Source organism: Halictus rubicundus, chromosome 11 (genome assembly GCF_050948215.1).
Source record: "Halictus rubicundus isolate RS-2024b chromosome 11, iyHalRubi1_principal, whole genome shotgun sequence".
Lineage (NCBI taxonomy): Eukaryota > Metazoa > Arthropoda > Insecta > Hymenoptera > Halictidae > Halictus > Halictus rubicundus.
In genome coordinates, this window is record NC_135159.1 from 12,871,290 (window position 1) to 12,886,956 (window position 15,667).

The window sequence follows — 15,667 nt, forward strand, 5'->3', positions numbered from 1 at the left end:
ATTTATTAGTATTATTACCCTAAAGCCGTCACTTTCCTTTACCCTCAGTGGAAATATGGAAAAACTTCTGTTTGAGCGTCGAGGAAAATGTTTGACACAGTTTAGTGAGGTTTGAGAAAACGCTATGGCCCCTCCTAGGAATTATGTATTTGTAACCTAACCTAGTCAATTTTCTGTATCCTCAATGGAAATATTAAGACATCATTAACACTCTGGAAAGGGAGACTTGACATGGTTTGATGGTGTTTGACGTCTTCGACATGAAATAGAATTTTACTCAGAAATTAGTTGAAGTTTGTTATTAATTTTTCTATGGACCAAGAGACTCGCAGTTAATTGCTTCAAATGTGAAATTTTGTTGTAACGAGAAGCTCCGCTAGCCATCAGGGATTTTCAGCGAGACCTAGCACATAAATGACCCCAGCCCACTCGAAGTTCCCGGAGCCCTTGAGGAAATAACGACGGCGAAACGAGCGAGAACTGTCCTTCGACATGCATCACTTTTCGCCTAATTTCCGGAGGCCCGAAACAGCCGGTACACCGTAATCGTTTCTCCTAGTGATTTTATTGCAACGGCAAACCACAGAAACTTTGACAAAAAATCCCTAGACGAAGTCCACAAGTTTCATTGCAATGAAACCATTAATTAACCTCGAAATAAAGCCTGCAGCGCCTTCTAAACGGATTTGTGAGCCACTAGGGACTTTATCCTAGCGATAAAAGCCAACTTCTTCAACAAAAAATTTCTAGACCGAGATTATAGATCTGATTGCAATGAAAACTTTAACTAACTTTGGGATGACGTCTGCATCACCTTCCTAACAGAAGTTGCGAGTCTACAGGGATTTTATTCTAGTGGTAAACCGACTTAATCTCAAAAAACAGTCCCTAGTGTCCTTTGCGACAAACATTAGAAGCACTCAGAGATTTCACCTTAATGAATGACTATAGTAAAGCAAAATCGCTCATCTCATAGGGATTTTATCCTAGTGACAAAGTCAACAAAAAGTCCCTAGTACACTCTGGAAGAAAAATTCCAGATTTTATCGCGACGAAAGCAGTAATTAACTCCGAGATAGCGTCTACAGCACTGTCCAAACCAAAAGTCGATTCCCTAGGGATTTCTGGTCTAGTGACATTAGATACGGAGGCATTCGCTGCTATCGCGATGCTTCTGCTGGCACAAGGATCGCAGTATTTTCGAAATAATCTATCCGGAGCTCCTCGAAGGTTTCTCGGAGCGAGGCAAATCGAGCCGAGCCGAGTCAAGCCCGAGCCCGAGACCGAGCCCGAGCCGCCCGGGTATTCCTGTGTTTTTCTTCGATAGGATTATAGGCGAAGCTTGTGCACGGACGAGCAGGATTACCCAATAAGCGGCTCTTTCTTTTCCCGATAAAACCTCGGGAAGGGTGGCCGATTCCGGGGCGATATCTTCCGAGTGACCGACTCCGGCTCCACGGAGTCGAAAGTTTTCTCTCTCTCTTCAGGCCCGGTTCAAAAGCCCGACCAGAGAGTGTTCCTTTTATCGGAGTCGCATTCTGAAGACTCTTTTCGTGGAGCAGACACACACACACGCTCCCCCGCGCGCACACACACACATAGCCATTGGGCGCGCCACTCGACAACGTTAATTCTCTGTGAAGGGAAAACGTTCTTTCGGGGGTGCCGGTGAAACAAGGGGATATTGAATGTTCTCTTGCCACACCGGGAGGCACAGAAACTACTCTATATTGATTTATTTACCGGTGCTCCAGCCCGAAGAATGGAACGGGAGAGGAAGACACCACGCTGAATGAATACGAATTTGATCGTTCCCGGTGACGCCTCCTAGTGCCCACCCCGCGTTGTTCCCAACCCGAAAAACCTTTTACACAGCCACCGGGGGACACCTGTGTGTTTCGCTGAAAAGGATACCCTCCTCTCGATTCGGGTTCTCGCAATTTCTGTCGAAAGATTTGCCGACATTCGAGGAAAATCGAAACTCGATAAGCCGTGAACGAAAAGTCCCTTCCGTTTTGCGTTCACGTTCGACGGCCCTGCGTGGAAACGGATACACCTTTCGAGGTGTTCCTTTACACGGAAAAATTCAGCTTCGACTGCGTTCCAACGAGCTGGCCAAAATTTGATTCGGACCATTCGTAATTCGAACGATTTACAGGGGGATGATCGTCTTCAACGGCAAAGAATTTTTCGGTTAAGGGACCGGGATTTAGATGGGAAAAAATACTTTATTACAAAAACAAAACGGAAAAGTATAATCAATTTTTTGTTGAAAAATTATTGTGCGCCGCCTGGCAATAGTCCGCGCCTCCCACGTTGGAAACCGCTGTCTTAAGGGATTAAGGGCCAAGGGTAGTCACGTGACTTCTGCAGAGCCAGCAGCCTTCAGACACGGACTTAAGATCCGTCTTAGTCTTGATCCGACTCTCGATCTCATCCAGAAAACTCATCCAATGGCATAAAAATGCTTGTATTCCATGGCACGCGCATCGTCAATTTTTGGCCTACTTCTATCGCTTATATTACCAAACATCTGCATGATCTCGTCAGCCCATGACCAGCGCGCGCTAGATTGAACCTTCCTCTTTCGAATGAGCCCTTTCCCAGCGAAAAATATTCTCATATAAGGACGAAAAGTTGTGGCATGTAAAACCATTTTTCGCCTATTTGTGTCGGTAACGTAGTCACTCTACCTTATCGCGAATCTACGAAGACTGAAGTCATCGAGTTTCCCGAGGCAAGGATTGAATAAATGACAAGGGACGCGATTGTTATTGGCCAACCAGGGCCGTGTCGAGTATAGGGTGTCGCAGGTGGGGGAGGGGGTTTCGTCACGGGGAAGTCGGACGAAAAGGCGAAACCCAAAAAGTTCAGTCGCCGTTTCGCGAGGATTACGATCCGCGGCCGAGAGCCCGGGGCGCGTTATTAATTTATGGAAACGCCGCTCCTTCGGAAGTTCCGGAGGTTACCGGCGATTTACTTTGCTAATTACGAAAGTTTCACGGCCTCCTCGCACTCGGGGCCCGGTCGTTAATGTCGCCCTGTGTACGCACTCGCACGGGAGCCCTTTCAATTGCACCGGACTTATGGAAAAAGTGCGGAGAAAAGTCATTGTAGATCGGCGGGGATGTGCCGCCATCTTGACAAAAATTTGGTTCACGCTGGAACTACCGAACCCGTAAAAATAACTGCTAATTTTTTCTTTCAGGTTTTCATCGGGAAATTTTTGAATGAAATTGTTTATTGAAGCACATTGTTATTAAAAAGCAATGTTCATCGGTTGTATTTGTTACTTGGTGGTTCTGGTGTTAAGAACCATTTTTCGAAGGTTAAACCTATCCTATAACCTAACCTAACTATCCCATAAGTGACCTAACCTATAAAGTGAGGTTAGGTTGACACCGATTAATTTTGCACAAATACAGGCTATTAAGATTGGCTAAGCAACAGATTGTTTTGAAACTGAGGACTCGCAACACGATCCACATTATGGCACAATTTATAGGATTGCAGGAATTGTGATCCGAAATCGGTCATGATTTTATCTATGCAGATGCGATTGTATCCGGTGATATATTTTCGGGGTTGCACGTGGTCAATATAAAGCCGTAAATGCAGTCTGTTAATTCAATACACGTGACCTGGTCGCGGACAGAATGGTGCAGACTATTTTGCTCTGGGACCTCGAAACTGTTACCCGTTTTCATTTAAATTTGGCTCGGGCTGGTTCACAACTAATTTTTCTACTGTTCCAGATTTCAATCAAATCTAAAAAAAATTTGCAATACATATCGAAGTCTCTATGTTAAAGCATCGATGAGAACAAATAAATATCGGGAGGAAAGAAGTTCCCAAAATGGCGTGAAAAGATTCCCGGGTCCGATTCAACCCGGGCACCGTACCCAGGCAGCGGAGAATTCGCGAAATCTTCTAAACCGCCCTCCAGGTCTGTAGAACCATCGTGCCCTCTCTATTTAGCCGGGCGCGGAAGGCGGATCACCAGGTCTCCGGCGTTAAATCCGCGAAAAAATCGGACATGCAGCTTTGTTGCGATCAACGGTTCGTATTAACTCGGTAAAAAGCCGGTACATCGGCGCAATATATGTCACGTATTCCGCGCGTACTTCGGTACGTACATACGAGGGGGGCCACATACTTCCCGGCGTACTCTCCTGGATGTACATAGACCCGGCAGACACATAGAGTCCACACCGGCGCGTGCATCGACCCCCACTAGAACGAGAGAGAACGAGAAAGACTCGAGAGAGGGAGAGAGAGCGCGCGCGCGCGCTGCCGCGCACATCCACACACAGACCCAGTGTGGAAATGTGGTCAAACACCCGGACAGAGATGCAGAAACAGGGTTGGGGGGAGGGAGAGAAAGTGGGCGGGTGGGAGGACATGACGAGCCGGGAGGGACGTGGCGGGGTGGGAGGGGCGAGTCGAGTGGGTGGGGAGTGAGGGGAGGGGATTCACCCACACGGTCGCTTGGTGTCACACAGACGCTGACAAGTGAATTCAGTTCAGTCGGAGCCACTTCAGGATCGCGAAACGCAGGCGCACAGCGCTGAACATCGTATTACAGGACCCTTCCCCCCTTTGTCATCCCTCTCCCTCACCCTCATCTCTCTTACTCCTTCAGAATTTTTCGCGTGACCCTGTCTTACCCTCCTCCTCCCCGTCGTCTTATTCCTCCTCTTTCTCACAAACGTTTGGTCTTGCCTCGTTTGCTTTTTCGATTGCAGCCCCCCTGTCTTCCCTGATCTTTTGTTTTCCTTGGACTGCTCTTCCTGCTCACCCTCTTGAGCCGTCCCTTCGTCCCCCAAGGGTACTCCTTTCGGTTTGGACTCCGCTTTGTCCTGGGGCTAGTCTGTTTGAGAGGGGAGCACGGTTTGCCAACTTCGAAAAATCGATTCTTTTTTGCTTTGATTGGTAATGGCACGTATAAAGATTATGTCCTATTGCGCACCGTTGGCCACTCCGTAAACGTTTGGACAAAGTCGTGAGCCCCTAGGGATTTTATTTTGGTGATAAAGCCCAGGAACTTCCACACAAAATCCCTAGACAAACATCACAGATATTACTACTGTGAAAACATTCATTAACCTTGAGACAACATCTACAATACCTTCTAAACAAATATCGTGAGCCTCTAGGGATTTTATTCTAGTGAAAATGCCGCAAACAAAAATTCCCTAAAATCCTCCGAAACAAATATTAGCAGCTCCCAGAAATGTTGTGCTCCTAAGAACGCTAGTTAGATGTGACATAATGACCACCGGAAGTTCCTGACCTCCTAGGGATTTTATTCTAGTAATGTTAACAAAAAGTGCCTAGTACTCTCAAGTAGTACAAAATTTTTGCGTTTCCACCGGCTTGATCTTTTTAGCGGATCGCAGACTGGATTGTCTTTTCGACAGAATTGACTACCCTTCGGTCTTCACCCACTCCCATTAGAGTCTTTCAATTATTTTTTCCGCCCCCATCCATTCACAGTCCATCGCTTTCTTATTTTATATTCATCATTCCGTGCTCCATATTTCTTTTCTCTTATTAACCAGCCCCCCTCCACCCTCGCCACCCACTTCCCTCCCGGCTCCTCCTCTTCGGAGTCACCCCCACCACCGCGAACAACCCCCTCCACCGCTTTTCCGCGTCTCCTTCTGGAGAACCGCAAACGGATCCTCCGTCTCGCTCCGTTTCGTCCTCGAATCTCCCACCGTGCTACATTTTTTCGACCCCGAACGTGCGTACGCCTGCGTATACGCCGTTACTACTTACTACTACGTTTTACTACTGATACTTCCGGGCTACTACGCGCAGTAGCGTAGCTTTATGATACCGTCGCCCGGCTCCTTCTCCGCCGACGTCTCGTCTCCTTTTTTTTTTCCTCTCTTAAACGTCGCGCAGCCAGCGATTCTCAACGTATCCTAAACGTTACAACCTCATAAAAAATTCTCAACCTTGTCTACCGAATGATGATCGATTCTATAATTTTTTACTGTCGCCTGGACATCGAAAATTAATTTTCTTATATCGTTTGACTGCGATTTGAGAACCCTCGAAGCACGTGGCGTTGTGCAGCCAGTGATTCTCAACTTAACGACAATCTGATCAAAATTGTTCACCTTTGTCTACCGAACTTAAATCAATTTTGTAATTTTATTCAGACTTCCTCCATCTTTCGCAAATAAATTTTATTTCTTATATTGCCTTTTATATACGATTCAAAAATGTATGTATCAATTCATTGGGTTGTTTACAGTAGTTTGCGCCAACTTTTGGGTCGAAAATAAATTTTTTCACAGGGTTCGAGTGCAAGTTGAGAACCCCCGTGGCGCACAGGGGCTCTCGCCGTCTCCCCGATCGCTTCAACGGATTTTTATCCAGTTTTTCCCCCCGTCGATCCTCGGGATTATCCTTGAATACCTTCGCGGTGAATGCGAGCGATATTTACGTTAACGCCCGGGGAATGAATTCGCGTTTCTTATCGCGGCTGCTTATTTCGGAGGAGAGACGCGGAGAGCCGCCGCGCACCAGGGCCGCCCCAAATCGTGTTTTATACTGCACGATGACTTTTTCCAGTTGCCAGTGGGGTAGATACCATCGGGAAAGTATACGTCGAGCCAATGGAGCGGTGCCAAATTGAAACAGAACCGTGGCGAGCCGGCCGCCTTAAATCCAGCACAGCGGGACACATTAGGGTGACCCTCTGGCTTCCTTTTCCGTTCCTCGACCCTTCACCAAACACCCACCATTCACCCCTTTCATCCCCAAAACTATAAAATTGCCACCGCTGTACGTGAAAATAATTAAATTCGCGCTCCATAGTTCGCTCTTTCATTAAGGGGGCCCTCTGCACTAAGGCGTTATTTTGTAGGTCCTGTTTGGAAATTTTTTTAAGGAAACCGTACGACTGTGCTATATGGAGGTTTTGTATATATATTTCCCATCTTTTGGACCACGCAGTGCAATTTTTTCAAGTCGAAATACTTAAAATTGTAGCAGCTACAGTTCCTCAAAGAGGGGGTCCTTTGATCTAGGGTGTCATTTTATAGGTCCTGTTTGGAAATTTCTCTTGCAGAAATCAGACGACTGCGCTGTATGGAGGTTTTTTATATGTATTTTCCATCATTTGAACCATGCAGTGAAATTTTTTCAAGTCAAAATACCTAAAATAGTAGCAGTTATGGTTCCTAGAAGAGGGGCACAAATAATCCCTTGTGGGGGTCTTCTGGTCTGGTCTGGTAAACCCGGATCAGAAAAGTGCAGACCAAATGCTTTGGTGGATTGTCATAAAGAAATTTAATCGGCCGTTTGTGCATGTTGTCCATGACAGCATTTATTTGTTATTGCTAACGGCGTCGTTTCCGCCGGGCAAACGCATCGAGTCTTTATACATTATATTGAAACAGCCAATGCTGTTGAAACTTCAGAACCTTCAATTCTGACGGTTTGGGAATCGATTGTTTGGAACGCAATACAACACGGTTTCGATATAGCGCGGTACGAAATGCGTTGCATAATTTTTCCCGGAGAATTTTTTTCTATAGTTAATGGACGATCGACCCAGATGCAACAAACTCGTTCGGGGCTGGTTCGGTGCTAGAGCTCAGGACCGGCACAGCGAGATAGGAAATATGGAGCATCGAATCTATTGTAGGCGAGTCGGATCGGACGAATTATCTCGCGAGGAATTAATTTGAATGGGGCCACTTTTTCTTTCGGTAGTAGCGGGCGGTATCGGAGCGTGGCGCGTTTTCATTGAGCCTCGAACCGTGTTGTCCGGCGCATGCGTGGCGACCTTTCCGCGAGATGGGCGGATTTTACGTGTCTTGACTGGTCCACGCTTTTCTCGCCCTCGTGGATCCCCTTCGTGCCCGACCTGTACCCGTGTACCCGTGTGCGTGGGCATGTGCGTGCATGTGTGCGTTTAGCGTCCCAATAATGCCGGGGCCGATCGTTTTATCATCGCGACGTGATGCCGTTAAATCGACGCGGTGATTCCCCGCGCGCAATTGATTCCGCCGCGTTCACAATGGCCGGCGATTCCGAGACACGCGCTAAACGGCCCTGCGATTAAACTTCTTCGCAACAGTACGCAAGAACCTGGATGAAAAGCAAAAAACGGACACGTGCGTTCGAACTTTCATTTGAAACCGCGTCGAAAATGCCTGACGAGATTTTCTCGTTAAGGCCTCCGTTTAGGAGATATCGATTAACACAATAATAGAGGATCGTGATGAGACTAGAGTTTTCAGAGGATAGGGATGAAACGGAGATGAACAGAAGAGAATAGGCCCGTTGTTCTGGGCGTACGTTGGCTCTGGGGACCTGGCGGAGGTTTTAGCAGATTTTGAAAAGTTTCTGTCGAGCACCCGATGCCCGGGTCAGATTGGACCCATCGCTTTTTTTTTTATTTCCAAGCAATTTGGGAACGTCTTTCCAAGAAGAGCCGGGGTACCTTCTTAAGGGGGAAGTAGGACACTTTAGAAAATCATTTTCGATCGGAGGAGGTTTTCAGTTACGTTTTGCTGACGTGCTGTATCTAATCGGATTACAGAGCAATTAGTGTAGCTCGACGAGAGGGGGATTACTCGGAGCTTGAAGACGTAATCCCGGAAGAGAGTCACAAAACACAGATGTACAAATGCTGATTTTCGTCCGAAAAATCAGCTGATTAATTAATCAACTTTGGCACGGAATTAGCTCGATGTTGCCTGGAGGACACTGATCGCAAAAGCTCCTACGAAAGAATGTCTCCAATTCGCTTTTTCCGTTCGAATTTGCGTTAACGTTTACCTGACAGCGTTTATTTGTTGTTAACGGCGTGGTTGCCGTTTCCACCGGGTAAATCGCATCGCTGCGAGCCGTTACAACCCCTTACGCGGAGTTTTCAGCGACGGGTTTCATGGATGAGGGGTTGATGAACTTGTGGATGAGGGCGGGAGGAAGAGACGGCGAGGTTAGAGGGATAAGCAGACATCAAAGAGAAGAGACAAATATGTGACTAGGGTGAAGACAGGCGGCATTGGGGTTGGCTGGGACGAAGAATCGGGGATCGGGGGGCTGGAAAATTTCGAGCCGGAGGACTCGCGACTGTTAACGATCCGGAAAACTGTCGATCAGCCTGCGTAGGGTCGCCGAAAATTGATACTTGTCCTTCTCAGCTGCCGAGAATTTCGGGGGCCGAAACGACCCCTTGAAATCCAACCCCAGGAGTTGGGGAAAAATTGTTTAACCCACACAGGAAATACTTGCACAAAGTACCCTCCCTCTGTTTCTCTGGATCGCGTAAATAAATATTAAAAATTCCGAAAAATATAAGAAATTTATATTTTCTTTTTGTTGGTCGTCCAAATGTGTGAGGACAGGGGGATGCAGAGATTGGCTGCTGTCGTTGATCACGTGACTAGTAAGAGTCCTACTGCACACGAAGTAGCAAAGAGGGAAGGGTATCCAAACAACAGCCAAGAAACATTCAGACAGAATGGGAAGGGTGGAGAGACCGAAGAGAAGCCGAAGCACTCGGTTCGCAATGTGAAGCACCCTCCATAAGGGCGAAGGAAAGGGAGCTGCCGAAAAATTCAGGAATCCGCGTTAGGGGTACCTGCCACCGGAAACAACTGGGTCAGGTGGGACCCGTTGAAAACAATCCGCGGGAAGGGGTTAACGCATGCACATAATCACATTGATTTGCAGGAGACTGCTCAAAAAATGATATATTTTCGTTCAAGTAATTTCCGCTTGAAGAGCGCCCAGTGAAGGCAATCTTTCGCTCGCGAGTGTATGAATGGTTGCCAGCTCTAGGGGTCACTGTGGGTGTACGAGTCCGGAGGAATTTTTCGGAATTTTTCCTATGGGAATGGTTACAGCGAAGAAAAAGACACGTAGGGCGGAAGATGCTAGGATTATTCCGAAGCTTAGGCGAAGGCTGTGAGGTAGTAGTTCGCAACTTAGCTGAACGTACGTCGAGGCAAGCGAAATCTCTTGAACCTAATCAGTTCTTCTCCGATACCAGCAGCACGTGTTACAGAGACACACAGAGATTGATATAGAAGTACGTGATGCGGGAACTTGGTGTAGGTAGCGGCACAGTGAATCGTGAGGGAAACCACTTTCCTCCTGTACAGGTCGTTTCATGTTGTGTGGTACGTTTTTCTCAATGGACAATTTCGCGGTTATCAGTTTTTGCGGGTGTGTGCTAAAATTTTGTTTTACCAGTCCGCTCGTTAAAATCGATTTTTCATAAATGCTTCTCGAATGTGGAACAGCCTGTACAAAAACAGATAAACAGAAGAACAAAGGCGGTCGAGTTGTGGCTTTGAAAGCCTATAGCGGGAACCATGGCGTGTCGTGACAAGATGAGAAAACATGTCAAGAGTAGCCGGGACTAGACAAAGCATTTATCTCTTGTACCGGGTTTCTCAAATGTGTTGGACCTTCCTTGAAAGACAAGTTCGCAACTTGTACAATGTGAAGACACATCTGTGGAAAAATTTTTACAGCAGCGTGGGTGCTTCTAGCCTCGTGTCCCACATATTATGAAACACCCTGTACAGGGTGGATAAATTTAGGAACGTGGTCGATGCAGTAACAGGTTTCCATTTACGAGCATCAGCGCTACTCGAGAAAGAATATGATTATTGAAATAAGGCAAAGCAATTGTCCTTCGTACAGGGTGTTTCAAATTTGGTGAACCCTTCTGTAAAAATCAACTTTGTAGTTTGCACAATCGGTGGCTGTGAAAATACATATACGGGAAGCTTTTGAAAGCCGTTTGGCTGTTTCCTCGATAACGTCACTATGAATCGCCCTGTACGAAGTAGGCAGATTTTTGAATGCTGAGGGTTTCGAGGACCCGGTACGCCAGCCAGGGGCTCGCGAAGGGAATCGTTGGTCGCGGAACAAGACGTGGAAAGATGTCAAGAGTGGTTGCAATTAGGGGTGAACAACCGCGAAGTGAAATAAAAGGGGGATAAATGAATATCCTCGAACGGGTAAAATAGGTCGAAGTAAAAATAATGAGAGGATGGATGAAGAGGAGGAGGAGGTGGAACGGAGGGAGGGGGAAGGGGGTAGAGGAAGGAGAAGTAGGGAAAGGGAAAGGGGATCGATGAGTAGGATCCGCGTTGGAAAAAGATACAAAATACGGTGGACCACCTGGTGTCGGAGCGAAAGAGGACCGGTGCTCCTCGTAAATCGTGGGAAACGAAGAGAGGGGTCTCTCCGGGAGAGAACGTTCTCTCTACTCAACGACTGTACGACGCGGCAAGGAGAGAGGGAGAGAGACAGTGAGAGACGAGTATTGATAATCCTGCGAGAATCCTGGTTAAAGAGACTCGGATAAGATTGGACGATGTTGCATAGCCAGCGTGCCTTTCGCTTTTCGCGCTCCGGTATAGAAAAAGACGCAAAACGCGACGCTAGGGACGGAGAAGAGAGGCTGGCGTTGTCCTATCGCATTGTTCGAAGAGTTCGGTGACGGATCGACTCCACACGCCAATTCGATAATTCGAATTTTCATTCGGTAAAATTGTACGCAAATTCTCCTTCCCGAGACCTTAAGGGGGTAATCAACTACTTCGTCATTTTCGATAATTCACCGAGTCCCTACCGCGCGAGATGTAATGGAGGTCATATCTGGTATACAGGCTGTAGGAGAGGCACGCACTTTTCCCTCCTTATCGTCTCGCTCGGTGGTTATCGATACGGGAAAGTTGATCCTCCAGCAAAATGTCACTAAATTCTTCGATCCGGACCGGTGTGGCGGCGGAGCGGAAAAGAAGACCGACAGAGAGACAGATAGAGGGTGGAGGAGGGAAGGGGGGGGAAGAGAACGAGAGAGAACTCGAAGGAAAAGCGACGTAAAGGGGAGTGGGTGGAGGGGTGGGAGGAGAGTAACCGGCAGCGTAACCGAGAATCCACGCGAGTGACAGAGTACGAGAGCAGTGGCCTGGGGGCGGTATAGACCGTGGGTAGAGGGGTGTGAGAGGAGTAGGCGGGAAAGGGGTTAGGTTGAAGTGACGTCACGTCGGGTCGATACTCACCCACACTCCCTTTCCCGGCGTCGTAGCCGGTCGGGGGGGCGCAGGCGCGGCCTCGTACGCTCCTGAGCGCTCCTTCCCGCCATATTAGCCAGCATGGGGTAGGTAGGATGCGCGACAAAGGGGTGGCTCGGGCTGCTTCTTCTCCCGTAAGGTAATCCGCGTACTCTGTCGCGTGGACCCGTAGTCCTCGAGTCGCGTGGTGTGTCCACAGCACCGTGGAAAACTAGCCGCCGCCGCAACCGGGGTTAGGGTCCGCCGGGGGTTAGGGTATCTGACTGAAGGGTGAGAGAGGGCTGCCTGCTGCGAGCGGTAAAGGGAGGTTTGAGGAGGAAAAGAAGGAGGAGGAGCACAGGAGGTGGAGAAGAAGAAGGGCGACAAGGAGAGAACGCAACAAGGGTGGACCGTGTCGTCGTCGTCGTCATCATCGTCGTCGTTGTCGTTTATCCGTGAGAGAGAGCACCCTATCACCGAGTCCCACGAACCGTGAAAACGCATGGATACGCGGGCCGCCACGACACGCTTGACCAAGACAGGCGCAGGAGGCTGGATAGGCGAGGACACCATCGAGGGAAGGAAGAGAGAGGAGCAGCATCGCCAGCAGTGTGCCGGTTGGACGCAGGATCAGGCCAGGGACAGGGGCGCTGACGGCTGCACGAAGCCCGAGGAGCTCGGCCCTGGGACCGGCGAGGACGGCTCGAACAAACGGGGCTGCAAATCGGCCGCGCAAGTCTGGATGTCCCTGCTGTCGCTCTGCGACCGGATGTGCGGCTCCGCCGCGTGGCTCGTGCTCTTCACATGCCTGCACGGGGTGCGTTACCCGACCTCGTTTCTACGATGATAGTTTGCTTAGGGGGTTACCTGGTGCGCCCCACCGGATGCGTGTGTAGGTCGACCGAGACGTGGACGTGATCGACAGGTGATCGAGGGTTAACGTGGGTCGAGGTGTTTGTGGGGCTATATTGACGATCGTTATTCATATGGAGCTATTGGTCGTTGAAGACGTTGCTTTTGGACCTTGTTTTAGATGTCCATGATTGCCAAGATGATAGAGCGCCTGTTGTAGATGTTATAGCTTGGTTTAGGATCATTTGGTCAGCACCTGGGATTAGCTACCCACCTAGGAAAACGGGTTTCGAGGATCATATCCTGGTGACTTTGAAGATGTTCCTGGAGTTGAAGGTTCGCTGTAGGTTACGAGTCTGACTTGGTTGGTAAATGGCCCAAGTTAGCGACTCTCGTAGAAGCGTAGATTTTGAGGGCCATGTACTGGTGGTTCGAAAGATGTTCTTGAAGTTCGTTGCTTCTCGACCGTAGACACACAGGATTGCCAAGATGATAGAGGATCTGCCAACTTGATTTATCATCGGTTGATGAAGACCTAAAGGTTAGCTACCTTCGTGGAAGTGTTTGGGGACCGTATCCCGATTCTTTGAAGGAAGCTGCTCTGGAGTTGGATCGATTCGATTAGGCTGCAGTGTAAACACATGGGATTTCGAAGATGATGGATGGGTCCGCTTACACGCGAGCTAGGTCTGGCTTATCAGTTAGTGAACACCTAAAGTTAGCTACCCTTGTGGAATCATTGCTTTCCGGGTATCGTGACCTTTGGTAAAACGTTGTTGCGTTAAATCATTTGCTTCCAACCCCAGTGCGAGCCTGTTAAAGGACTTCTATAGGTGTAGCTCTTCGTTCATCAACAGTTGGTGGCCACTCAAAGTTAGCTGAATGCATAGTGTTGGACATCGGTGTAGATGGAGGACTTTAACGATGATGAATGACCGCGGTGCCAAGTCACAAGGAACAGTGGACAAGTTTCTTAGCCTGACAATCGATCGCTGAACATTTCTCGAACACGGATTTTAAGGAGCATGTCCCAGTTGCATGAGAACCCATTGTCCCGTAGAATCGTACGAGCCTGGTCTCCGTTAAATCGGTCTCTCATTCGTTCCCGCGGATAACGTACTTGTATTTACGGCTTTCACGTGTGCTGGACTGTTAGCCGGCATCCGAGTGGCTGAAAGGGAACCAAGTAGCTTAGCGTCCATTGTCTCTGGTGATATCGGAACAACAGAGTAATTCCAGGAATGGAGCTGTCAGTTATGCCGAGGCTGGTCGGCGCACAAAGCAGCCACTGTTCTTTAATCGTAGCACTCCCGGGATTCGGCGAAATTATTTAGGCTCCGCGTGTGAACGACCGATTAGGATCGCCTACTGCCCTCGGCGAACGACAAAACAGTATAACCAACCGCCTAGCCTATTTTTTGGCGTTCCAGAGCCTGGGACACGCTCGTGCATCCTCCCTGCTGCTGGTGCTCTCAATTTCATGGGGCTGAACGCGCTAAAAGCGCCTGCAATTTTGACGAGCCTTTAATCAGCCCGCCGATTGAATATCGGCGCGCCCCACGCCGCAAAGAACCGATCCTACCAGGCTTTTAAATCTGCCCCCTCATTTATAGAGCCTGGGAAACATTCGATCATCGACGCTGATCCGATAATGTTGCACTAAAAAGATTCCACAGATTCCACTTTACACTTTCGACCAAAAAAAAAAAAATTGTAGTCCATTGTAATTTATAACATGATTTCAGACAGCATGGTTTCAATATAACACAAATTAACGGTGTCGTGGGATAGTTGAGTGTATCAAATTTGGGATCAAGAGGATTGTATCAAATTTATTTGGAAGACCGAGTGAACCAATAAAAATAGTCGGAGGATTTGCGTTTAGCACGGTTTCAATGCAACGCAAATTAACAGTGTCATAGGAGAGTTGAGCGTACCAAATTTAGGATCGAGAGGATTGTATCACATTTATTTAAGTGGCTTGGGGGTGGGGGCTTGAACGAATAAAAATGGAGGATTTGCAATATCCAGGGACAGGTGGATTTTCACCCCCAGTGGCGTATGTAGGTTGATAATCGCCCCAGATCAGTAGCAATTTGTGAAACCGTTCAGTCACGTGTGTACAACGTGTGTATGCATGCTTAAATGAAAATTAGAGGTTGCCTGAGGACTCGACATAAAGGTCAAGATAAAGACCCTCCGGCTACCGACTAATGGACCAATTATGTGCCACAGCAGTGCAGAGAATGTCGCGCTAATCAGTGCCGTTAATTTCGTTGCAGGAGGGCCGGGGAGAAGTGACAGACATAAGCGCAAGTCCTGGGAGGCAGGCACCTGCCAACCAGTTGCGCCCCAAGGAACCACCCCCCATGGTCATCCAAGGAGACTTCAGGAAGGTAGCCCATAGCATTTTATCCTTAACGAGTCCTTAAGGGGTCGTTCCCATTCGGAAGCATGTTTGGGAATTTTTTTCTCAAAAAGTATAGAACCTCACTCAAAAAATCTTCTTGCTGCGTAAACACTGTATTTTATAGGATGGCTTATAATTTTTTCAAAGAAAAATATTTGGCGGTAGCAAAGTTATGCCTGATTTCGTGGAGGTCCTGCCCAAAATGGTGATGGTTTATAATTGTCATTGCTACTAGGTTGAGGTTGATGTAAAATTAAAAATTCGATATGATTCGTGTAATACGATATATTATTTAGTTCTCGAGCGGAGCATTTTTCGAAATATCGATTTAAAATAAAATGGCGGATGGTGTAATATAAAAGTG

At 48.0% G+C, this 15,667-nt stretch overlaps 1 protein-coding gene across 6 annotated transcripts in view; it reads left to right on the forward strand.

The window, feature by feature from the left end:
- The window catches only part of Rhogap100f (Rho GTPase activating protein at 100F), a 53,031-nt gene that overhangs the window by 22,783 nt on the left and 14,581 nt on the right, over positions 1-15,667 (forward strand). For all 6 annotated transcript variants that reach the window (XM_076795725.1, XM_076795726.1, XM_076795728.1 and 3 more), the window contains exon 4: positions 15,176-15,289. In XM_076795725.1, the coding sequence (XP_076651840.1) occupies positions 15,176-15,289 (114 nt within the window). The remainder of the gene's footprint in view (positions 1-15,175; positions 15,290-15,667) is intronic.